This window comes from Coccinella septempunctata, chromosome 1 (assembly GCF_907165205.1).
Source record: "Coccinella septempunctata chromosome 1, icCocSept1.1, whole genome shotgun sequence".
In the NCBI taxonomy this organism is placed as follows: domain Eukaryota; kingdom Metazoa; phylum Arthropoda; class Insecta; order Coleoptera; family Coccinellidae; genus Coccinella; species Coccinella septempunctata.
In genome coordinates this window covers 67,152,482-67,178,571 of record NC_058189.1, presented here as the reverse complement: position 1 = coordinate 67,178,571, position 26,090 = coordinate 67,152,482, and the positions used below count along the sequence as shown (strand labels likewise).

At 38.3% G+C, this 26,090-nt stretch overlaps 2 protein-coding genes across 9 annotated transcripts in view; one reads left to right on the top strand and one right to left on the bottom strand.

Moving 5' to 3' along the window:
- The window catches only part of LOC123315213 (transient receptor potential cation channel subfamily A member 1), a 59,764-nt gene extending 48,976 nt beyond the window's left edge, over window positions 1-10,788 (top strand). For all 4 annotated transcript variants that reach the window (XM_044900829.1, XM_044900837.1, XM_044900824.1 and 1 more), the window contains 11 exons: window positions 1,424-1,703; window positions 3,782-3,951; window positions 4,173-4,317; window positions 4,542-4,652; window positions 4,768-4,968; window positions 5,756-5,962; window positions 6,017-6,244; window positions 8,233-8,511; window positions 8,574-8,733; window positions 10,217-10,347; window positions 10,495-10,788. In XM_044900829.1, coding sequence (XP_044756764.1) covers window positions 1,424-1,703; window positions 3,782-3,951; window positions 4,173-4,317; window positions 4,542-4,652; window positions 4,768-4,968; window positions 5,756-5,962; window positions 6,017-6,244; window positions 8,233-8,511; window positions 8,574-8,733; window positions 10,217-10,347; window positions 10,495-10,644 — 2,062 coding nt within the window. In that variant the 3' untranslated portion in view covers window positions 10,645-10,788. The remainder of the gene's footprint in view (window positions 1-1,423; window positions 1,704-3,781; window positions 3,952-4,172; window positions 4,318-4,541; window positions 4,653-4,767; window positions 4,969-5,755; window positions 5,963-6,016; window positions 6,245-8,232; window positions 8,512-8,573; window positions 8,734-10,216; window positions 10,348-10,494) is intronic.
- Window positions 10,789-10,878: 90 nt separating this feature from the next.
- Window positions 10,879-26,090, bottom strand: part of LOC123318168 (epidermal growth factor receptor) — a 132,172-nt gene continuing 116,960 nt past the window's right edge. For 4 of the 5 annotated variants that reach the window (XM_044904820.1, XM_044904803.1, XM_044904804.1 and 1 more), the window contains 7 exons: window positions 14,942-16,475; window positions 14,460-14,861; window positions 13,777-14,401; window positions 13,436-13,721; window positions 12,860-13,377; window positions 12,489-12,784; window positions 10,879-12,384 (listed from right to left, as the gene is read on the bottom strand). In XM_044904820.1, the coding sequence (XP_044760755.1) occupies window positions 11,895-12,384; window positions 12,489-12,784; window positions 12,860-13,377; window positions 13,436-13,721; window positions 13,777-14,401; window positions 14,460-14,861; window positions 14,942-16,475 (4,151 nt within the window). In that variant the 3' untranslated portion in view covers window positions 10,879-11,894. The remainder of the gene's footprint in view (window positions 12,385-12,488; window positions 12,785-12,859; window positions 13,378-13,435; window positions 13,722-13,776; window positions 14,402-14,459; window positions 14,862-14,941; window positions 16,476-26,090) is intronic. The other variant, XM_044904812.1, reaches the window with a different exon arrangement.

Genomic DNA, 26,090 nt, shown 5'->3' with positions numbered 1-26,090 from the left:
ATATAAAGTTCTTCTTTTCTTGCAATATTATTAACACTTTTACTTTTACAAAATGAAGCAAAATGATTATACAAACCACACTTTCGACAAATTTTTCCGAATGCTTTACAATTTCCCCTGAAATGAATAGTACCACATTTCGTACAATGAAATTCATTATTATTATTTCTTTGTTGTTGAAAATTATTACTATTAAATGACTTGAAACTTATCTGTTTTCTTTGACGACTCCTGGGATGTTGTTGTCCTTGTCCAATAGATACTTCATTCTGTCTCCTTGTGTTCGGCGCCTGCTTCTTCATACCCATGTGAAAATTTTTTCGTCTCACTTCCATTAATTCTTGATTATCTTCTCTCTTCCTCATGCTCGGACCAGGATTTGAACATAAAATTTCCAATTGTTTATTCGTTATCTCTGCAGATTTACATATTTCCACCGCCTTTATCAAGTCCAGATTTTTTGTTCTCAAGAGTCTGTCCTTGACGTTTTTATCTTTGATGCCTAAGACCAATCTGTCCTTTATGAGAGAATCTGTTAATTTTTCGAATTCACAATTTTTACTTAATTGTTTCAACTGAGTTACATATTCATCCACAGTTTCCGATTCTTCCATATCTCTGGTGAAAAATATGTACCTTTCATATGTAACATTAACACTTGGTATGAAGTATGCCTCAAATTTTTCTAGAATATTCTTCAATTTCATTTTTTCTTTTTCATTTCCAAACTCGAAGGTATTGTATATTTTGAGGGCTTTATCACCGATGCAATTCAACAGCAAGGCGGCTTTATATTCTTCGGATTCACTTTCTGCTTTTGTAGCTTGAATGAAAATTTTGAATTTCTGTAGAAAGAATTTCCATTCCACTGCTGGATCTTCTTCTAACTTCATTTCGGATGGTGGCTTGGCTGACATGGATACGTACAACGAATTTTCTTCTGATTTCATCTCGGATGGTGTCTTTGTCATTATTACAATTATAATTCAATATTATTTTTCCACGAGAGGATTTCAATTTTCCACACACGCTTATGTTCGCTTCGACTGCGCCATGTGATGTATTTCGATTTGATAAAAACAAGTGGCTAGCTCGGTGTCTCATTTAATACTGAATTCACAATATGTACAAACATCTGTTATATACATTACAGGTATACTTTCCCAAACGCGATCAGCTTCGAATACTTTCTTTCAATACGAAAACGCGGGTATCTAATCCAATCGCGCAAAAAGTGTAAATCCCGCAGATAAATGTCTCAGTCCCGTCTCCGGAGAATATGAAAAATCCGTCCGAATTCCGATTCCATCAATCCCGACACCCGAAATCGATACGACATCGTTTTCCTATCGCATTGAATTGCCGGACCATTTTCCGCTATCTCTAAACAACTCACAAACCCCCTTTCCTCTCGTTCCCGCAGATACGGACGTTTCCACACCGTCAAACAGCTTTTGGACAGCGAAAAGGGAACGTTCATTATAAACGAGTGCGACGGGGAGGGTTTGACACCCCTCCACATCGCCTCCCAGCACGGACACGCGAGGATTGTGCAGTTGCTGCTCAACAGGGGTGCTCTCCTCCACAGGGATCACAACGGGAGGAATCCCCTGCATCTGGCCGCTATGAACGGCTTCACTCAGACCATGGAACTGCTGCTTTCTGTGCATTCGCACCTTCTGGACCAGACTGACAAGGATGGGGTAAGCTGTATGATCTCAAACTCGAACCTCCTCTTTTGAATAGGTTTCCAAACAACTCACATCGAGTCGCGTATCTTTCAGGAAAATAATCGTAGATCTGGATGTGATACATATTCTGAAAGAGCAACTCTTCTTGTGGTAAATTTCGAGATTTCATCCATCTCGGCGCAACCGTTCTGTCTTGAGGAAGTTTTAACTGACCCCATCTCTTTCGGAATTTTTCGAAGATCAAATTTAGAAACTACTACTATAGAACCAAACAAAATTTCAATGTCAAAATATTTTATTACTCATCATATTCTCCTCTCAATTGGATACATTCATTACAGCAAACCTGCAACGTCTCCAGACCTTTCAAAAAAAATATTTCTTCTTGCTCTGCAAACCAGACCTCCACAGCTTTTATTACCTCCTCGTTGGAAGAAAATTTACGACCTTTTAAACTTTTTTTCAGTTGTGTAAAGAGATGAGAGTCGGATGGAGCCAAATCTGGAGAATAAGGGGGGTGTTCTAGTAATTCAAACCCCAAATAACGATTTTTTTGCATGGCAACATCAGATTTGTGTGCAAGGGCTTGGTCCTGCAAAAACAAAACACCTTTGGATAGCTTTCCGTGTCTTTTCTCTTTAATTTTTTTCCCGTAGAGTGGTCAGTAATGTCGAATAGTAATCTCCGGTTATTGTTCTACCCTTATACAAAAAATCAATCATGAGTACTCCATGGCAATCCCATTAAACTGAAGCAAGAACTTTTCCAGCAGATTTTTGGACACGAAACTTGTTAGGTCTTGGAGAACCAGAGTGTCGCCATTCCATCGATTGTTGCTTTGGTTTTGGATCGTAGAAATGTACCAAAGTTGCATCCATACTAACAAATCGGTTTAAGAAGTCTACATCGTATTCAAATCCAGCATCGATCGAACGCGATGCTTCTACCTTTGCAAGCTTTTGGTCAACATTCAAACATTTGGGGACCAATTTTGGCAATTTTGCACCAATTTTTCTCATGTCCAAATTGACGTGAACTATATGATGAACGTGTTCGTATGAAATATCCAGTGCTTCAGATATCCGTTTTAGCCCAATTGGACGGTCTGATAAAATCATGTCATGAACTGTATCGATATTTTTGGGGACTGACACAGAAACTGGCCTTTCCGATCGGTCATCATCTTCAATGGAAAATTTACCTCTTTTGAAGCTTGCAGTCCAATTTTTCACGGTTGCATACGAAGGACATTGATCACCAAGGGTATTAAGCATATCTTCGTAAATCTACTCACCTCTTAACCCTTTTAAATACTGGTACTTGATGATGGCTCGATACTCCAATTTTTCGATTTTCACAATTTCGGTGGACATCTTCTTTCTTTCAATTTATTGCGTAACTCTGGTTTACTTTTTTGACCTCAAACTTCACACTGACACTTCTAATGACACATTGTTCGTTGCTATGATAACTCAATATTTTTTATGCATGGAACTGGTCTAGGCTAACTAGATATCAATACATCCTCGTAGATCTCAATGTGATACATATTCTAAAGAGGAACTCCTCTAGTGATAAATCTGGAAATTTCATTGAGCTCGTTCCATTATAGTACACAGTAGTTGAAAAAATTTTTTATTCCACATTTCTCTGTACCTCCAGTTCCAGTAAGCTTGTCTTATATTGGAAACTTACCCTTTGCTGTCATGAAAACAGTCTGGACTGATTGGAGCTTTCATGCAATTTTAGATTTTTCATTATAATTCAGTCTGAAGAGTCAAGTTTCACGAATACCCTCTTCAAATTATTAATGAACATTCCGAAATTGTATCATTCGTTGATAATTATTTGAAAAAGCATCGCAACAAGTAACACAAAAGAGAAAATGAAGCACAGGGACGACTTCAAACTCCGGTATACAGTTATGTAATTCAATGTACTTACTTTCTTCGGATACCACAGGGAACAATGACGTACTCAGAAATCCACTGATGGAAATTATTCTATTTCTCCCACTTACTACCTTCCACACTTGCCCTGCAAACAAAAAGAATTTAATTGCAGCCTGAATTTGAATGCCATAATTTCAGAACACGGCTCTGCATTTGGCGACCATGGAGAACAAGCCGAATGCAATCTCACTCCTCCTGAGCATGGAATGCAAATTACTCCACAATTCAACAGAACTCAGTGCGATAGATTACGCAATTTATTACAAGTATCCAGAAGCTGCCCTTGCCATGGTCACACACGAGACAAGGTGAAAGAAACGCTCAAAATGTCCTGAATGAAATAAACCTTGGTACTCATATTTGAAGAGAAAATAGAATGAAAAACTTTCATCTCAACTTGATGAAGTTTCCAATCGTTTTTGTATATTCTGGACATTTTCTGCTCTCAAATGTAACGTGAAAGATATTTGTCTTCACGGAAGACGTTGTAGAATTTATTCTACTATGGCTCATTAAATTTTTTGCCCAGGGCGAAGGAAGTCATGCTGCTGAAGTCCTACAAACATCCTTGTGTCACTCTAGCACTTATTGCTTCGATGCCAAAAGTTTTTGAATCCGTACAAGATAAATGTATCACAAAGGCCAACTGTAAAAAGGATTCCAAGTCATTTTACGTGAGTATTCAACAAATTCTCATCGTCTTCATCTCACAGTTCAAAGATACTTACAGTGATTTGTTGTTCCTAATGCTGATGAATAAATTCGCACAAATTTGGTACATATTAAAGCCGACAATTACACAGATTGTTTGGTGATGACGTCAAACACTAAAACCGCCCACGGAAACACGAAAACTCTTGCTCAAGATTCCCTTTTATCCCAAACTGGTCCTTTTCAGATCAAATACAACTTTCAATGTTTGCAATGTCCCGAGTTCTACGCAGATATGGATGGCAAGACTGGAGAAGCTTTGAACATATACAGACCCATACCACTACCGGCTCTAAATGTGAGTAGAACCACGAAAACTTATATTTATATTAGAAGAAGACCCAAGTGGATTTATTGAAGATTCAGAACAGTTATTTGTGTTCAAACCAATTCATTTAATCTCTGTACTGCAGGCTATGGTTTCTCACGGCAGAGTAGAACTATTGGCGCATCCCTTGAGCCAGAAATATCTTCAGATGAAATGGAATTCTTACGGAAAATACTTCCACTGTGTGAATGTGATCTTTTACAGCTTCTTCCTAGGTTTTGTGACTTGCTTTTCGGCACAGCTGATGACGAGACACGGCGATGACAGGAGGAATTCAACGCAAAATGTGAGTTGTTCGAATTGAAACCTTAGTTTGGCATAATCATGAAAAATTACCAAAAAAAGCGAAAAAAATGTAAATAATGAGCGTAACATTACTAAATATAAAGATTTCATGAAAGTCATAAATGATTTTACGGGCATATTCCACAAGGGATTTATCTACCAATAAGAATATCTACCGACATGGTAGATCACTCAACAGTGAATTGACTAACCTTGATATGTTTACCCACAGTAAAGACACCCCATGCATTATTGAAATTTCATTATTGATACTTCAATTTCAGTCGTCACAGATGAAAACTTTGAAATGCAATCGGAAGGTATGTGAAACGTAGTGGCAAAAATCTGTAGATTGCAATAAAACTACTGGAGCACAGGTTTGATTCCAAAAGAACTGAAGTAACAGCAAAATGATTGGGTATTTTCTTCGATTGAATTTCTATGCTGGCACGAAAAATGTCAATTCGGAAAATACTCATCCATTTTGCAAATTCCTTCTGTTGGACCACTATTTTCTTCTTAGATTTCCACAGTTTTTTTCCTATAAAAGATGGTTGATACGATTTGAATCTCAACAACCAGGATTTTAGCATAAAACCTCCTCACAGTCCTCACAACCACCAAGGAGATCTTCACCATAGACGTATTAGAACAAAAATAAAAAACCCAAATTTTTTTTCTATGTAGTCTAGGTGTTTGAATTCGCTATAATTCCTCACTGTAGAAGCTAGAAGACAGAATTATTTTCAATAAGTTTCGTACCTACAAAGCAAATTTCTCCTTTACAGGAAACCTTAAACATCGAACAGAGTATGCAAGATCTCCTGGATGTCGAAATATCCACGGTGATATACGTCAGTGCTTTAGGCATTTTAGGCTGTCTTGGACTAGGGGTGATCAAGGAAGGTATCCAAGTTTACCAGCAAAAGTGGATGTACCTACTGGACCCCATAAACCTGGTCACATGGATACTTTACGTAGCAGCCATGGTCATGGTAATTTTTTTTCAGTCCCTGTCAGGAGTTCGATGGTTTCGATTATTTTTTCAGGCTCTTCCGATCTTTGGTGGGGAGTTTCATGATCTACATTTTTCCTGCGCGTCCATCGTCGTGTTCTTGAGCTGGTTCAACCTGCTGTTGCTGTTGCAGAGGTTCGATCAAGTGGGGATTTATGTTGTGATGTTCCTAGAGATCCTGCAGACGCTCATCAAGGTGCTGATGGTGTTTTCCATACTGATCATAGCGTTCGGTCTGGCGTTTTACATCCTGCTCTCGAAGGTAAGACAGAGATTTTATTTGAGAACATTTTTGGGGAGAAAATGCAGAGGGAAAACTAATTTTTAATTAATTTCAACCTGCACCTCTGTTGAGGAGAGGAGTTTTTCTGAATCTAATACAAGAAGTTTAGCTTTGTTCTCTGTATTCAGAATCTATAAAAGAAGTGTTAGTGAAATAAAAAATTGTATAGCGTCCAGTCCAAAGAAGCTATCACTCATAGTTTTTGTTCCAGAACAAAAGGAACTCTCAACCAATTCAGAGCAATTATTGTTCCGGCAACCCAAGATTCGATTATGATCTTAAATATGCAGGTTGTCGGATTCAAATGAAATAATGGCGTTCAACACAAATCGTAGATTCTCTGGTTAGCCTTCCGCATAATAGGAATTGAAGACGAATTATTCAGTTTGAGGATGTTCCCGAATTTCCTTTCTGACGAGAAACTGTGTTAATTATGGAAATATTCGTGTGAAACCGATCAATCCTTGTCAAAGCCTGTAGAACGACGTTGTTCTTGGATGTTCTTCGGAACTTCAATGTATATTCGATATCTTCAGAAGCCGTAATATAATCTGAAGTTTGCCAGATTCTTCGAACTATAACCGAAGTTTCATTTCGCAGTTCAAGGATGTATTGTACATCGAGTGAACAGAAGTGACATTTCCAAGAAAATTTGAAGAATTCCCGGAAATCAATGCTGTGCGGACCAAGAATGCGTATTCTACTATGGGAGAATTGATTAAAATGGGATAGCTAACGTTATATCACCCATAACTCCCTAAAAAAGCTATTGATAGCTGCTACTTCTGCACAATAACTTCTCCGGTGTCTTCTCTATACATTGAATATCGAGCATTCCTTCATTGTTTGATGATTATGTAGAAAAAGTAATATATGTGATGAAAGGTAAAGTATCCTGTTTTGCCCTCCTAGTCGGGTAAAATGGGATGATTCTTGAATGAAAATGAAAATGATTACCTATCAGAGTCGAATATATCTATTGAAATTGAAAACGGAACACCTTAGTAAACTCATACTTATAACAAAAAACAAATCAAGACTTGCACGAGTACGGATCAACATCATTCTCAACCCCGACACAAGCTTCGTAAGACCAAATACAACAGTCCTGGCTCATTATTACCCAACCGTCAGCACTCTTTGATTTAGAGTTCAATTCTGAACAATAAATGCAGGTTACATCAGGTTCCTCTTCATCTTCTGAACTACTACAATTTTTGTTTCTTCCTCTCTTCTCTTTTGTCGACTTTTTTGAAAATTATATTTTTTACCTTCTCCTTATTCTTGTTCATTACTGCCGATTCGTTTCTCTCGTATATTTTCCCATCCTTCTTTAGACTTTTTGAACAATTATATTAAAAATCTTTGTTGAAACCAATAGATCTCTTGGTTGGGCAAAACGGGATAGTATCCAGTTTTACCCGACTGCATGGTATCCCATTTTGCCTGACCGCGTCTTCCAAAATATTATTCAGGATTTTTATGAGAAAAAATTTTTTTTTTCATATCTGAAAATATCACGAAATATAGTCAATTATTCAAATTTTCATATGAAATACTCATCGTTATTTATTTTCGTTATTAAAATTGAAAAATTCTCCATTAACTACCGGCAAAACTAAATATAACACTACCTTCACGAATTGCAGCTTGTCACACGTTACAGATTCACAATTCATTTAAATAATGAACTGCAATATTTGGAGATACCTTATCCACAGCGAGTTATACTACCAGTCGACAAATGGCCCTGCTTATTTTCGAATATTGCCCGATGTCCCATTTTACCGAACTATCCTGTTGTGTCCAATTCTCCCCTACTAAAACTTAGAGCGACTTCATGCATTCATTTCCACGCACCAAGAAAAAGATCAGAAATGTGTCATAAACACTCTGAAACTCAGTCATTCTCGTGATTATCACCTTCACTAGTTCCTCTTAGGATAGTGCAGATCTTCTCTTTCCAGGGCCACCATCTCTCCTTCAAAACCATCCCCATGTCCTTGGCCAGGACCTTCTCAATGATGCTGGGTGAAATAGACTTCCTTGGAACATACGTGAAACCGTACTACCTAACGGTCAACGAGGAAAAGTCCTTTCTACCCTTTCCCATCCCTTCCTTCTTCATCCTCGGCATTTTCATGGTACTGATGCCCATCCTTCTCATGAATCTGCTCATCGGTTTGGCGGTCGGTGACATAGAGTCTGTCAGGAGGAACGCCCAACTCAAGAGGCTGGCCATGCAAGTAAGAATAAGCCAAACTGGGACGTTTCGGTTATGGATTCTAACCCTCCTCATTGTCCACAGGTGGTTTTGCATACCGAATTAGAGTCGAAACTGCCAAAAATGATTTTAGAAAAAGTTGACAAAGTCGAGCTTATAGAATATCCGAACGACACCAAACACGAGCTGGGTCTGTGGGAGTCGATTTTCAGAAAATGGTTCGGAGATCCTTTTTCAGATGAAGGTGAGTTGTTCTTGTTTTTTTCTCGGCTGTTTATTGTTATTTTTGTTTGGTGATTGTCCGCAAATGACCTCTGTTTGCGTACGCATTCCTTTGACGTCTTGAAACTAATTCAGAATGAATAATTGACATTGCTTTCATATGTAGAAGGGAGGAAAATGGAAATTTTCAGATTTGCATAATTTACTTTCTGGTTCATGAAATTATATTCCATATTTTTGACGGTCCAACAAGATTTAATTGGATATACAAACTTTGGCGTACGAAATGAAATCGAAACTTGAATATTTAGGTACATCCATTCATTTTAATTCATTGTAGTGGAAGTCTTGGTATAGGATCATATTTATATTTCGACAAAGGTTCCTAATGAAAAAACTTTATGATAAAGAGAGAATTTGATGTTTGAACTAAAAGTTTTCGGTTGGTATTAAGATACAAACACTCAGTTCGATCATTCGATTTAGGAAACCTTTGTAATATAACGAAACTATCTATAATGGGGAATTCTCCTCAATTTGGGTTATCACTGCATATGCAAGTTCAAACTGAATAAGTATGAGTTAAATTCATGATTTTTTTAAATTCACCGCGGAAACTATTCAAAATCATCCTTCAAATATGGGGTTTTAAAATTTAAATCGCTTTGTGCGGAGTTTACGATTTGGCAACAGCGCATACATGACTATAATACTATGAAAAGAACAACGTCCGATCAGCTTGTTCATAAAATAACAGCTGTTGATCTACAAGTACGTACTTACTGGCGAGCTTCAACTGCAACCGGCCATAAAAATCCCATAAAATTTTACGACCTTCATAGACAGTCATCTTTGTCTATCTCATCAAGATAATGCATTTGTTGTCCTTTATTATCAAGGCATATTTCAGTCGATGTTGCCAGCTTATGCAATTCTCACAAAACGCTTCAAACTTTAAATACCCATTTTAATTTTTCATTTTTAAGTGCTTAAAATAATTTTTTTTGGGAAACGGTTGAAATGGTTATTTCAAAATGAGACGTTTCAAAGATTTTTCATAAAAAATACCATTTTCGTCAGAGGGAGTATTCTCTATTCTTCAACACATTGGAGCTAAAAAATTGATTATATCGTTTGACAATAATAATTACACGAGATGAAAATGTAATTTAAAGATTCTCAAATGACGACTACCATGATGTTTCAAAACAGTAGGAAGGAACAGTGAAAATTTTACCTTAATTCAATGAATTCAATTGAAAATATGAATATCTCATCAAAATACTCCAAGTATCAACTGTGCAACTCTACAGATTTCGCAGTTTTATCTGCTTCTTGAACTTCCAAGCTCGAAATGAAGTTCGTGTATTTGCAATTTTCCTATCTCCATCCCCCAAGCTCAGTTTCAAGCTACTAATCCGTCTTTATTCAATCAATTAACTGTTGTCGAAAATGAGTCTAATTAAAATGCGAACTGATACTGACTCCTCTTCCTTTCATCCAAGCTATGGACGTTGTTGGAGTAGATAACACAGAGGATTATCTAGTTACGGAAATTTCCAAAACGAAGAAGCGGCTCAAGGAACTTGCTTATGCTCTTGAAACTCAACAACAATTTTTGAGACTTATCGTTCAGGTGAGTGTAGAAGGCTGTTTAGTTCTAGAAAGATCAGCTTGCAGAGAAATGAATCAAACGATAGGATTAAAGCTTGAAAAATGAGATTCTGTGCTGATTCCTATTTTGTTCTTGAATTCAATCTGATTCATCTTTCTTGCTTCGCAGAAAATGGAAATCAAAACAGAGGCGGAGGATGTGGACGAAGGTGTCTCAACCAACGAAATGAACTCAGCACAGACAGCCTCACACAAATGGACATCGCCCAAAATAAGGAAAAAACTTGGTTCAGTGTTAAACTTCAATAAGAGCCTTTGAGAATTATTGATCTCAGATTACCAGTATTCACTGTTCTTCAAATACATTCCGTCATAGAAAAATAGAACCCTTACCAGGATATGTTCGAATTTAAGATTTATTTTTTCAATGTTTTTCAGTAGGAAATAAAGGTCTCCACAGATACTACTCTTCGTATTTGATGACCAATTGGACCCATGATGAGAATTAATAATCATATCCATTTGAATTTCGTGAATTTGCAATGAAAGTAGATTTATTCAATATATATTTATTAATTTCTTCATTAAATATACAAATATGTAAAGAATTCATCCATATCTCAATTACACTAAGGCACTTGATACATAAAAAATAATGGCACGAACATAGCGCAAACAAATAAACAGAATCAACAAATCATAAAATTCGACAGATTTAAAATTACATAAAGTTGAGATTTTAATTCAATAGAAAATCATAGGAGGCATTATCAATATACAATGAAGGAATTGTCTCGTGCTTTACAAAATTATTTGTTCAAATATGATTTTATACAAGTTACATTAGTTATAGGTATATCACAGATAAGAGAGGGCAAGATTACATCAATCAGGATATATCAGTTCAAACCCCGATTTCAATCGATATCTTTGGGTATATTTTACATAATGGGAAGTGGAGATTTTAAACGAAATCACAAGAATTTTGAGGTTATGTCGACTGAAATCGGCGTCCGCTCAATATTGGCAGATTCCATAGCTCACCCAATATATTAGCATTAAAAAACTATATCTACATCATTTCTGTACAGGAAAACACATTCAAAATTATGTACAGTCTGCCATAACCCAAATGGCACTAAGTTATTGTCATTTCTCTTTTCGATTGACAGTTTTGAGGGACTTAGCAACTACGACCTATCTATTCTTTTAAGTAACACGGAATCATTCTTCTTTTGGCACAGCCCTTTTCAGGAAGTACTACAGGCACTATACAGGCCCTATGTGGGAAAGTCCCAATAAAAATATTGTGCGCACAGCAGTAGGTTTCGATTAATCGAAATGTGTAAAAATTTCAGAAACGCTAAAGACAATCAGTGCCGAAATGTACATAATTATAAAAGATATGATTTTATCACTTCTTCAACACTGAAGATTTTGGCATGAGTCTAGAGCTCCTCGAATATAAAAATTTTTCGCAGAAAATATTCTCAGTTTTTGAACTTCATCACTGGGGACAATTTCCCCTTCAAGTGTCTTTAATTTTCCAGGATAAGAAGGCTTTGAGGTTCATACATTCCAACCAACTACCGTAGCGTCGTTACTGCACTTCAGAGGCTGCAATTCCCTCTGCATCCTGTCAAAGTCGTTGTAGTACTCGTGGTCGGATTCTTCTTCGGAGCTTCTAGGGGTCTGTAAGGGCGGCACCATAGAACTATCAGAATTCGCGGAAGACGCTGTTGCTTGTACAAATTCAGGCACTGTCGGTAGGCCTACAGTCTGGGTGGGGGCCTCGTTGTTCATTAGGTACTCTGGGTTGTCGATGTTCGTGTTGTAGAACTCTGGATAGGTCACGTAGGTGTTGGTACCACTGTCCGACTTCGTGTCTATGATGTCAACGTAGGCTGACGCTGCTACTGAATTCTGTGGTGAAGGCATTAAGTAGTCATCCTCATCTACAGGGAGATTGAGTTTGAGATTTCCTACCTGGGCTTGAGATCTGCTCGCGGAATCGTATTCATCTGAACCTGTGTCTTCTCGCATCTTCCCTGATTCTCCACTGGAAAAAAGGCATTGGTAAAACATGACATCAGAAATAGATTAAAAAATTCACGAGAAAGTGTGATAATAGCAACCAAAAGATTTCATAATCAACCAACTAACCTGTACTTCGAAATGTCCGACTGCATCGTGCCCATCGAGGTAGGTTCTTGACTCCTGTTCTGCGAATACCTCAGGAGTTTCTGATTGAAATTATTCTGATACTGAGAGGCCATGCTTCCCTCAGAGAAGTGTGATAAGGAAGGCCACAATTTATCGCTATTGGAAGGTATGGGAGTCAAGGAAGACAATACTCGAAGAGGAGCTCTTGATTTGGGCTGTAGGTACTCTTCCCCTACACCCCCTTCAGAGTGGGATTCTGATGTTTCGATGCTTGGTGTCCCAAATGACCTCGGATCCTAAAAGAAAGGTTTTCTTAGACTTTTATCGACAGAATCGTAACAGCGATTCATGGAAGTGAGATCGATACTCACGTGAATGATCTGAGAATTCTGCAGCCTCATGAACTTGTCTCCAGGAATGGCAAGATATCTCCCAGGGTCCCTAGCCATCTTCGAAAATTCATCCACAAGCTCCTTGAAACTGGGACGACTCTCCGCGTCCAACATCCAACATTTGATCATGACCATGTAGATGTCGATGCTAGCAACGGAAGGCTGGGGCAGTCTTTCTCCCTTCTCCAAAATTTCAGGTACATCTCTAGCAGGTATATTATCGTAGGGCCTCTTGCCGAAAGTCAAGAGTTCCCAGACTGTCACTCCGAATGCCCAAACGTCTGATTTGTGCGTGAATATCCTGTGTTGGATGCATTCCAGAGCCAGCCATTTGATCGGCATCTTACCGCCGGCCGCTTTGTACTCTTCCTCGTTGATGTCCAGGAGCTTGGCAAGACCAAAATCGGTGATTTTCACACATCCCGGAGTTTGTACTAAAACATTTCGCGCTGCTAAATCCCTATGGACAAGTCGTTTCTCCTCTAGGTACGCCATTCCTGAAAACAAAACGAAGATAACAACATGATACGATAAATACACCTATTGAACACACACCTCTAGCGATCTGTGTACACCAGTTCAGAAGATACTTGGATCCAATTTTTTCTCTGTTATTCCTGACGAAATCCAACAGACAACCAAGTGGCATCAACTGAGTCACTAACATCATGTCGGAAGTCATACAAACAGCTAGGAGTTGAAGTAGATTGGGATGGTCCACAGTTGCCATAATGTAAGCTTCTTCCAAGAATTCTTTACTAGTATTGGCGCCAGTATCCTCTCGAAGAACTTTGATAGCTACTGGAATCTTATTATGCTCACCCTCTGGTATCCACACACCCTACAAGAAAAAAACATTCACAATATGCTCAAATATTACTTGTTGTAATTCTTACCTTGTACACAGTACCAAAAGCTCCAAACCCAAGGAAACTTCCCTTCCTAATCTCAGTCTCCTTGATAATCCTCAATTGAGCAACATTCGGCATAACGTTCGTTGGTCTCAAAGGTTCGTCTTCGATAGCAGCCAACGTAAGTGTCATCTTTAAGGCATTTTCCTTTTCCTTCATCTTCCTACAGTAACAGTATAGGAATATCACGATAACTACTACTGACATGAACAATCCGACTACCACACAAGCCACAATCAAAAGACTTTTGCCATTATCCAAAGATGTGATGAACATGGATGCTGTGGACTTATCCGTACAATAAGCACTCGAATTGACGGGGAATGTTCTGTGAGGTAACTCCTGTGGACACGTTGCTACGCAGGTGAAACTGTTATTTTCGTTCACGTCGTTATCTTCGTAGATTTTGAAATTTTGGCAGACGTGACAATGTTCCGGTCCTGGTCCTTTGCATCCTCTACATTCTGGGTGGCATTGCTTGCATTCTCTTGAGTTGTCGTCAGGGTAGTTATCTGAAGGGCAGTCGTCTACGCACTGCTCTCCATCTCTGTATTTGGCACATCTGGTACACATCAAAACATGGAAACCATAGCCTGTACACGTCTCACACCTGGAAGAATTAAACACAAATCAGAGGTTCACTCAAGACATTTCATTGAAGAATTTACCTCGGGTGGCATTTTCTACATATGGCTTTCCCGGCCAATGGTTTCAAAAGAGACGCCTGCTCGTGTGGCACAACCCAATCGTCATAGTAACCATCGGGACAAGACTCGTCTTTCCTAAGACAGATATCCATGGAGTTTTCCCTCATGATGGCTTTCTCGCAAGAATTGCAACCACCAGGACCCACGATATTTTTAGGACCAGTACATCCATCCACGCAGTTATTGTGGCAGGGTTTGCATATTCCATTCTCCTCGAATTTATTGATCGGGCACTTAGACACGCAGAACGGGCCATCTTTGAAGTGTTTGCAGGTTGTGCATTTGTCTGCTGTTGGTCCAGTACAGGATGATCCGCATTCTTCATGACATGGCTTGCATTCGTTGTATGTAGCTTGGTATGTTCTGGAAAACGAAACATTTAATCAGTAACGATTAGGAGAAGGTTATTATTGGTATGGTTTTCAAGTGTAAAGTCGACTTACCCAGGTAATATGCTACAATTCTGCAAACACGTATCGCTAAGTCTGAAATGGGCACATGAAACGCACTGGTCAGGTCCAGCACCCCAACATCCATCTTCGCTGCATTGGTCATCGCACACCAACTTCTTCCTCTTGCAAACTTCCGGATTCTGGTTGTTGCCAATCATCAAGTTGTGCTCCTTACTCTTCCTTATCTTCGACCAGTTTATACTGGACGCCAAACACAAATCCTTATTTTCCAGAATGGTCACTGTGCCCGAATTGATTTTTTTCAAGGATTTGAGTTCGAGGGACTGCAGGGAAGTTTTGACGATGTATAACGATGAGAAGTACTCATGCAACTCTCTTCCACCTATGATTTCTAAGTTGCGGAAGTATGAGAGGTTTTTGAAGTCTGGATGAGTAGCTTGAATATCTATGAAGCCTGTTACTTCTTTGAGAGTGCTGAATACCTCTAGTTTATCTGGATGCATAGCTGGGTATCTCTCGCCAAAAGTGTAATTTGCGAAAATCTGTTGGTAAGGGTTGAAACTGTTTTCTAGGATATGAAGATGGCCTTCTATTACTGTGCAACCACGGTAGCTTTCAATATTGCCTGAGTGGACGGGTCCGTCACTACCAGGGCAGGTTTTGGGGCAAGGTCCTTCGCATGGTATACACTCCCCATTTTTCGCTCGTTTCTGAGGTGGACAGGTCCTAACGCAAGCTCCATTGTCTTTGAGCAAATGTTCAGGGCAATTTTTGACGCAAGTAGCACCATACGCGTATTTTCCTTTAGGATTTGGCTCCCAAGAATAATTGACAGTGTTGTAGATCTGCATGGGGGGACATTCTTGCGTACACACACCATCGTCGTAGAAATTCTTACAAGCTATGCAGTCGCTCTGTTTTGGTCCAACACAGCCACCCGCGCAAAAGAGATGGCAGCATTCCCTCGGTTGGGGACCGAAGCATCTACCTTGGAAGCACTGCGGACTGCAGTTTTCCTTGGAGAACTTTTGGCAATTCTCTTCACCTTCCCCCCAACAGCCTGCTTCGCATTTTTTATCACAAGGGGGGCATTCTCTTTCGGGAGAAGTGAAATTGTATACGTAACTATATTTGGAGTTTGGATCAGACATAATTTCATTCCAGTTTATTGTCTTCACGTGACATAGATTGTAATTGTTGAAAAGTCCTATATTTCCACTAAGGACGTCTCTTAGAGCGGGCAGTTCAAGTGTGTACATCTTGGACAATGACACTATTAGAGAGAATTCCTCTCCTCCGTTGTTCATTCGGAACAAGGTCCTTCCTCTAATGATTTGTAGCTTTGGCAACACTATCCTCTTGATCTCTACGTGAGATATAAGGACGTACCCTGTTACTTCCCTTATGTACTGAAGGAAACTAAGATCTAAATTCTCGTCTTTCAACCACGTCAACTCCAAATTACCATCCACATATGTACAGTTCGTGAACCTATCCTTAAGGTTGGCGTAGTGATGTTCTCTGTTGGACGGCACTGACATCCTGGCATTCGTACCGATACAAACTGAAAAGAAAAAACGAACAATAAGTAAAGAAATTAGACATTTTAGTCTGCGACTGCTGAGCACTTTAGTTGTACACGAAATAGTTTGGTTTGAGCTTCAATCATAGATCAACAACCAAAAACGAATAATTACATCACAACATAACCATAGAGTTGTAAATAAACATTCAGTTTGATTATAAACGACTCTCCTACAGCTAGACAACAAGATATGAGTTTTTCGATACCATATTTAACTTCTTAAGGTGTGTTATAGCAGAGATTTGGTCCTTACATTCTGTTTTACGCCAACTTGAAATAATAATTTATTCCTCTCGAACGAGGAGTGAAGTTCAGGAGTGCCAACTGCAGGAATGGAATAACAGTGACAACCGATTAGTGCAACGAGGTTTGAAAAGTTGTATGTGCGAGTTGGAGGATGAGTTGCTTTCAAATTGGTATAAGCTGAGTGGGCGGACTGGTTAGCTATTGATGGATGCTTCCAAATTCTCCTCGATGAAATTAGAAATCGGAAGAGAGAGAGATATGTCAATGGATAAATTGATTATTGCTAGGGGAAATATTTTAACATGAGATACCTAGAAAATTTTAAAACTTTCAAGTACTCACTGAGTACTTCAAATGCTATTTGGAATAAAATGTCTTTGGCTTGAATCAATCCAACCATCTTGATATGGCTGATATTATCAAGCAAATTATCTCATATACAGGAAGCAATTCTTATCCACGACTAATAGGTTGTTATGAGCTAGATCAGAGTGAGATATCTAGATTTTGCTATGTTCCTGTTCTGAAATTTCTCCGTGATATATACCATCGAACAAAGACCGCTTTATTTCCTGCAAATCAAGTTTGACTTTCGCTTATTAGATACCGTGTGGTCCATCGTGGAGGTCTTTAAGATTCAGGATCACACACGATTTACGAAAAACACTGGACGTTTTTCTTGATGTTTATTTGCGGTTTGAATTTGTTCTTCTTCTTGCGGTTTTGATTCACTCCTCTTTGTCGATGGAAGGTCAAAGATTACACATTTATTCCAATAATAGGTGGATTTTGCAACAAGTGAGTCGATGGTGTTGCATGTTCTCCATCAGTAAAATCTCCTTTTATGTAGCTTATCCATTCCTATTTGAATATTTATGAATGGAACCATCCCCTCCACTTCTTACTACTTCGTGAACGTCAATTATGGATTTCCACGTGGGCGTTTATATTCAACCTAATCGTGGCTTTGAAAGAATCATAAATTAGTAACGAGTTTTCGATTCCGGCGTAGATTCCTTCTAGACTCTGATTAGATTTTTAATTGATCGTAAAGATGGTTGATATAAATGGTATAAAACAACGTTGAATCTTTATCGCGGCTGAAAAGAACATGTGACTTGTGGAAAATACCACTCTTGTTCGATTTTATATTGAATATATTTTGCTTTACTACGGTTACTCTAGAAAATCGACCGTTTTTTCAAGCGAGAGATTGCAATAAAATAGAAACAACTCATATTGTGCAATTTTATTGGCTACACAACAAAAGCACTGGCTGTTTGTTCAAGTTTTTTTGAAACTTTCATTTCTGCCATGTCACTGTTTTATTGCTATTGTTATTGTTTTATTGTACGACAAAGAATTCCGACGACAGTCCTGATTTTATAAGCAACGTTCATGAAGTCCTCTATAAATAAAAATTAATCATATTTACTCAGTTTCTTTGAGGGACAAACTGCAGTTGCGATCCAATTCTTATTTGCTTTATTACGCAGAAAATTTTAACCCATTATTTTTTCTAATGAAGAAAATATAAAACCGAGATTTTACGACCAAAATCGGAGGGTCCAGCCGTTCGAAATGAAAACGTCAAATGAACAACGTTGAGCTTAATAATATTCCAAACAGTGGACGGCACCAAAAACAATGGAACCCATTGTTGGTCTCAATACGTCCTGACATTATTAAATCATTTCGTCCAATAATAAGTTCAACTTTTTACGGCCCGTAACCGAAACTAAAATCGGGTAAAAAGGGGGGCCATGACTGTCATAAGTAATAATAATAATTCATGTTATTCGCCGAGGCATGCTTTTAGGTTGTATCTGCATTTTTGACAGCGCTGATTGATTCCCAGATCGCATTCACCCTTGTTGTTCTTCAATAAAGTATGCGACCTGGTTCTAAATGAGCCACGACATCGAGAAGGCGTTGAGGACTGAACTGAAGGGGTGTATAAGCCGACTGAATTGAATGGAGTTGAATATTTATAGTTATATCGGCATATATACATCAATGATTCTTATTTTTTTTTAACTTTTTCCAACAGAAACATACCGAAGGATGGCGTTTTTCACTTGGACACTCTGTAAAGCGCAACGTCCATGTTACGAAAGTCAATCTGGACCAAGGGACTACCGAATGGACTGAAGAACCCCACCGCAGATCTGGAGATAAACCAAATCGAAAACATCGACTAATTAACAGAAAGAAACACGACAAACCACCTCTTTGATCCGCCGATAACAATTTGGGTTTCGTGAAAAATGCGAATACATGAAGAGCAAGCTGGACCTGCAGAATCCCAACGACTGTGACTGCACGAGATGGCAGGGATCTGATATCGCATCTGCGGTTTCGCTGGAGGAATTCTAGCACAAAACGGAGAAAAAGACCGTTTGTGCGTTTCGAGATTGAGAGTGAGATTTGTCTTCGGTGTATACAGCCGTGGACAGGGCCGGAACAGGGGAAGCGTCAAATTTGACAATGCTTGACATTCGCCATTTCTACAATTTATTCAATGATGAGAAGCTGTTGGTCCTAGGACTGCAGAGTTCGGATTCTCAACTAGAAATGCTCCAAAACGATTTGTTTTTTATTTAGAGATGATTGTACAGGGTGGGCAAAATTGGTGATACCTGAACTACAACTTTTTAACCCAACGAGATAGAGGAAAATGAATGTATCATTCATGTCGTCTTTTTTCGAGAAAGTAATAATGCCATCAACTGCGTTCCTCTATCTTCTTTTGTTTTTGAGTTATACGCCAAAATTTAAATTTGGGCGATTTCAACTTTGGTCATTATCTCCGATTCTGTTTGTGCTAGGATGTGGAAATGAAGACATTATACAGACACTTTCTTGATAGCAATCCAGTGGCATACTATGAATTCTTCCTACAGGTTTACTTGCTGAGCTATAACATAAAGTTTTGTTATTTCTTATGAAAACAGTAGTTTGAAATGACTTAAAAGAATCAGCATTTTTTTACCATTTCAGAAATATATCATACATCGCCCTCAGTCTTTCTAAGTCATTTTAAACAACCGTTTTCATAAGAAAAAATACGTTTCTATGTTATCTTAGCAAACATACCTGTTGGAAAAAATCATAGTACGCCACTGGATTGCTATCAAAAAAGTGTCTGTATAATGTTTTCATTTCAACATCCTAGCTCAAACAGAAACGGATATAATGACCAAAGTTGAAATTAAAATTTGGCCTATAACTCGAAAACAAAAGAAGATAGAGGAATGCAGTTGATGGCATTATTAGTTCCTCGAAAAAAGACGACCCTAAATGTGCCATGCATTTTCCTCTATCTCGTTGGGTTGAAAAAGTTGTAATTCAGGTATCACCAATTTTGCCCACCATGTGCATGTAACGCCCTGTATCTTGGAAACGAATCATTTCCGGGCAAAGGCCTACAGAACCTTTTCGACTCCAAATAAGTCCTAGATTGATATCCTGAATTTATTCGCAACGTTTATGAAACATTCAACCTTCCAGTTTCTTGGCTGAATCCGACTCTGTCGCGTGTAAGCCCATCCATGAAGATATGCGGCGCCACCGTCGACTCCAACTAACGGGATCCGCAATACTCTGCCTCCCTCATCCCCGTGGCAATTGCCGACTCCGCTTTTTCACAAATTCTGCCTTCTTACCTGTTCATCTAGAGCTCCGTGATCTAAGATCGCCTATCTCGACGGCGCGCGGCATTGAATCAGGTAAAACGGCGGGCCGCGTCGAATGGGAGGAACAAAAGGAAATAATGGGTTTCCAGGATTTTTCTACGAAGTCGTTTATCATGGTAATTCGGCTGGGCGGGTGAATATGACGTGTGTCACTTTGGAATTCGGCATTTCGTGGTCGGTTGATTGGTTTCTTTTATTTGGGATGAAGATGGATTTTGGAGCGTAAGCCTAATGCGTATATCGAGCCATTCTTCAGTTTAGATTGAGAATTTATTTTGACGAGTTATATGGATTAATATATGTAAAAAACTTCTGAATGTGCTATATCCCGCGGAATATTCGTTGATAAAGTATGCTGTAAGGGACATTTTCAATAAGGAATAAATGCCAAATATAAATGTCACCTCAATTTATATATTAATTCATTTCATGCCAGTCAAACCTCTTCAGATAAAACATTACGTTCAACAAAATGTACAATGTAGAAACTGGTTTTGTAGGTTATTCTCGAAAGTGAGATATGGCATCGCTGGTTTTGTTTATAAGACTTTTCGAGCTCAACAAACTTATAGTAGATCAATTATATCTTATGTCTTATAGTTCACTCATAAGAAGTTTTAATTACTCATCTCCTTTGAATGTAGGAATGAATTTCAGACTAAAACCTTGTCGAATAAATTCTCTGCTGTGGAGTTGAACCTTGAATACAAAAATATCAAAATCTGACATCTGACAACGAACAATACTTTTACTATAAAAATCAAGTTTTATATTTCTCGAGATGCTCATAGTGAGCATCAGTTGGGTGACCCTATATATTGAATACGCTCCATCATTGGTTTTATCTCAATTGGGATTGGGAATGCTGAAAATTTAAATGTCCGTCTTAGGCAAAAAATTTTTCTTGGAAAAAACTTCATTGCAACATTCTCAGAATTGGTACAGGTCCTTGAGAAATGAGAATTTCAATTGATGATTGTTCCTTTTGTATCGCTTTTATGTCAATGTTTGTGTAATTTTTCGATAATGATACTATTTCATCGTCTCATTAGAGAATGTTTGAAGAACTATTCCACATGAAACAATTGACGTTCAGGCTGACAAATGCAGGGTGAGCCTTTGACTCGTACAAATATTTTGACAGTAGATTCGTGAGGTCAAAAAAAACACTTTTTTCCTTAACCATTATTTTCGAATCGGTTCATTTTGAAAGATACAGGCTGTTGAAATACCATGAAAACATGTTATTTTCAGCTCTATCTCACAAACGGTTTTATCGAATGAAATGAATTTAGGAATACACTTTTTCATTTATTTAATGAATCTTTTCAGAATACCAGATATCACCCACGTCTTCCAGTTTCCTCATTATGAGCATTACGTACCATAAAAATACCAAATATTCATAGAAACCAACTCTTGAAACTAGTTTGTACGCTATTCAATGAATATTTGAACGTTTTGTAAAATAAAAGTATTCTTCTTATTTTCTCGTATAATGCACCGTTTTCGAGTAATTTGTTGTTCAAAAATAATCTGTGAAATTCGAAAAATTGGGTACTTTGACCAAATGCAACTGTTTTTAAAAGATCCACAGATGTGTAGTGTCACAGATTCAGCTAGTTATTTTGAAGGTAATTTTGTTTTTCCAGGGGTGGCACAGCTTTTTACGAAAACTTAAAATGGCTATATCTTTTTATCAGGGCTGAATCGGAAAAAAGTGTTTCTTTTAACCTCCAGAATCTACTGTTGAAATATTTGTACCAGTCGAAGACTCGCCCTGTATAGGTAAATAATATCTATAATTCATCCGAGGAAAATTCCATCGAGCAAATTACAAACCAATCCCCAGCATTTCTTCGGTCCCTAAAGTCACACATGAACTGCTCCACAACAACAACAACCTCAGAAACGATTTTCATAATCCAACGGCTCACGTAAATGGCACTTACAGCATATGCCGAGCACGTTCCGTACATAGAAACGTCTAATTAACGGAGTATTTTTTAGGAGATGCTGCAATTAAAATTTTTCACGGTGGAAGATTAATTACAACCGTTCCCCGGAGATGTATTAACGCTGCAATCATCTATGGCACGGGATTTGAAAGTTATGTCATGGAGCGAGTCTGGTATTTGGTTGGTCCGTGCTGTGCGTGGCCAGTTCACCTTGAAGTAGCTCAGATGTAGCGTGAGCCTAATGGTTCTATAGGAGGCGGTATTATGCACAGGTCAACAAAGGCTTTGGTGTTGCCATTGTTCCTTCATATTGAGGAAACTACTTTCTTTTCGTCAGTAAATCTTCACGACAACTTAGACCTTGGTTGATTATCACTTTGTACGGTATTCTCTAGCCTAATATTTGGTAGAAAACAGAGGAAATATCTGTGCGAGATGATTTTCCAACCTATAGTGTTGCTCCAAGAACTAGAGGAGCACTTGTAAGTGCAGACTTGGTCGATAAACAGCACAGTTCAGTGCGCAAGATTTTCATCCATACAAATTTGAATAGAAGACGCTTTTTAAAAGTGTGGGGATACTATCTAACTTTTCTACAAGCTATTTATTGCACTTGAAACTATTCTCCTTGAGTTTTTCATGTAAAACATAGAGTGACATAGACATAGTGTCTTGAGGATGACAGTATGTTGTGTACCTTAAGCCGCAGGCATAGCCATCGGGGAACCACATTCTCAACAAGAATATCTGGTATCATTCGAAATATCCAGCCGAGATATAGCAGCACTTATAATAGTCTCCAAGCAGCTTTTAGACGCCGGAATGCAAACCATCTACCATGCATGTCCACCATGCTGCTGTAACATTATACTCATTACTGTTACATTAAGGATGGAAGAAACTCCTAAAAAGCCCTCGTGCAGGAGTTTTCAAGATTATAAGCGGACAGCCAATTCCTTAATTCTTAATTACAGCGATAAGCCGCTTCGAGTTTGTGTTGAAGTTTTGTACAGTTGGAGGCTGGTAGGTTAGGTATCATTTACATAAGTCGATTACTGGCCAGAGACAGATACGGAAGGGGTTATTGTATCGTGGAGAAATATCCTAATCCGGCCGTTTAAAAGCGAAATGATGATTTGTCACGACAAAAACATGTATGGGCCAAGCGGTTTGGTTAAAATCGGTTATTTATTCGATCGTGAAAAAGCATTTGGATTAATGTCGATTTAATCTCTTCTGTTAGGAAAACGATTTCTGTATAAAAGGGATGTCAATTTGTTACCGACAGATTTGAAAGCAATTTGGAATATAAATATATAATTTGTATCAACTGACAAGAACTTGAACTATTAGGAGTACAAATAAGTGCCCAATGTTCCTCCAAATTGAATTTGTTCCATATGGCACCATTTGAAATTTGCTATTTTGAAATAGATCGTGGAAGTTTTCATGATAGGAATGAAAATTGCTGAGAAAGATCCAATCTCTCCTTACTTTCTTTACAAATCTTAAAAAAAATCTTATCACTCAGTGAACTGATGAAAAATCCCCTATTTCCCAGATTTTAGCATCCATCTTCAACACCGCCACCTTCCAGGTCAGGACCACGTCCAGAGACCAACCTCTCTGACCACGTCCATGAACATTTATCCGCCTCATACAACCACTCTGTTAACAACAGTCACATTCCAACATTTCAAATTTTTTTATTTTTCCTCACATTTGAACAATTAGTTGGACAAACACACACCTGCGTTTTCTTAAAGCGCTTGGAAATGAACCGTACGCCTTTAAAAGTTCCTGGTATCAGTAAAAGCTGCGAGCTCGAGGAATACCTTATGATTTGTTCAAACATTCAATATTGATTTTCGGCAATTTTAGTACGTTGGGGACCTTGAAGCTGAACTTGTTGATAATGGATCGTAATCTTTGTTTATAAGCTATGCTCTGGGCAAATATTGGAGGTACGTGAGCCTCAAAGGTAATTTCTTGAAACGTATTTATAATATCCCAAAAAAATCGATGTCCAATAGGGTATTCAGTGACTCTAAGTCAGTACCGCCAACTCCACTGAGTAAAAAACGGAACACCGACATATACTGTCTTCGTAGTTTTGTTCAATCGATGGGGAGGTCATTTTATAATGGAGTAATAAATCAAACGGTGACAACATATGTGAAGGTAAATCCTCGACATATGGTTCACGTTGGCAGACCTGGATGCTCGGTAGGTGGTTGCATTTATGACGTATTGACAGTACAAAGTAATGGAAACTTCTGTGAAAAGAAATGAGACTCAACATTGAGGCAGAACTGCGATATTAATTGTTATATCCTTGTATCCAGAAAATTGAATTGAAAACTTGAATTTCATATTCGATATTTATAGGATTATCGAAATCCATAGATCAGTGAATGAGTCTTCTTCTTCTCTGTCTATATTGCTTTGATTACTTAGTTCTCAGAACCATGACGGAATCTGTGGTAGATACGATCTTGATATGAAGCTCATTTTTGATCTGACAGAAGTTAAATCGTTCGAAGCATGTGCAAGTCATGCCTTTTTCCATTTAAGCTCCTCATTCTCGGTTATGAAAGCCTTGAGGCTGCTTAAAGATATTAATTTCGTATTGATCAGTAAGAGGGACCTTTGAGAACCCTGAGTTGGTTAAAAAATGAATTAATTTTATTGTCTGGTTAGGCTTGGTATTGAAATGACTAATTATTCCTCCACAAAGGAAAATCAGAAAACATTTTGTAAATTGAAGAAGCTGACGAAGAGAGAAGGATCATGAATTGCTCATTTTAATAATCTAAGATTACATAGGAAACAGTCTTATAATGTTGTATAAAAGTACAGCTGCATCAAATTATTATAGGTATCTAGAGTGATATTCTCATGAAATGTGATCTAATCTAGAAGTCCCTTTTTCAATGATCTCGAAGCAGGTTTATCTCCTTCTGGTGACCTCAAACAAGGAGGCTAAACCTGCGATGCAAACACCAATACACCAAGACGCGAAAGGACCAAATAGAGTCCTCAAATTCAATCTATTCAAATTGCCGAAACTTTTTTCAGTTTCATCGAATCGCTTCTCGTATTTCTGGATCATCCTTTGGATGAAACCATGGTCTCTCGATAAAATGATATACCTTCCCAACTTATCGATGAAGGGATGGCCACGTACAAAGCTGAAACCAGACAGACACTTGATGAAAGGCGGAGAGAGAGGTTGTAGAAGATTTCTGCCATCTTCATCCAGATAGGACGAGAATTGGTACAAACTTTCAGCATAGGATACCAGAACGGCTGTGTCTTTACGGAAGGCAACCAAATCCAACCAATTCGACCCAAAATCTTCGGATCTTCGGCTATATTTGCTCATTCTAGAATAAGTGTCTTCTAAGAACGATCTTCTTATGTCTCCAAAATGTAGATGAAACGCTTTATCCAGGACATCTTCGAATGATTTCAGAGGTGGTTCATACAGAGGTGGACCAAGAAGAAGAGCAGACAATCTACTTTTGTACATAGTTGTAAACGTAGTGATAGTAAGAAACAATCCTAGGAGAAGCAAAAATTGAGGCAAGTGGAGAACAGCAACGTCACAAGGTTGCTCCATGAATATCCTGAACACAACCACCAATTTTTGAATCGGACCACGTTTATCAGCGATGCTTCTACCCACTCTGATC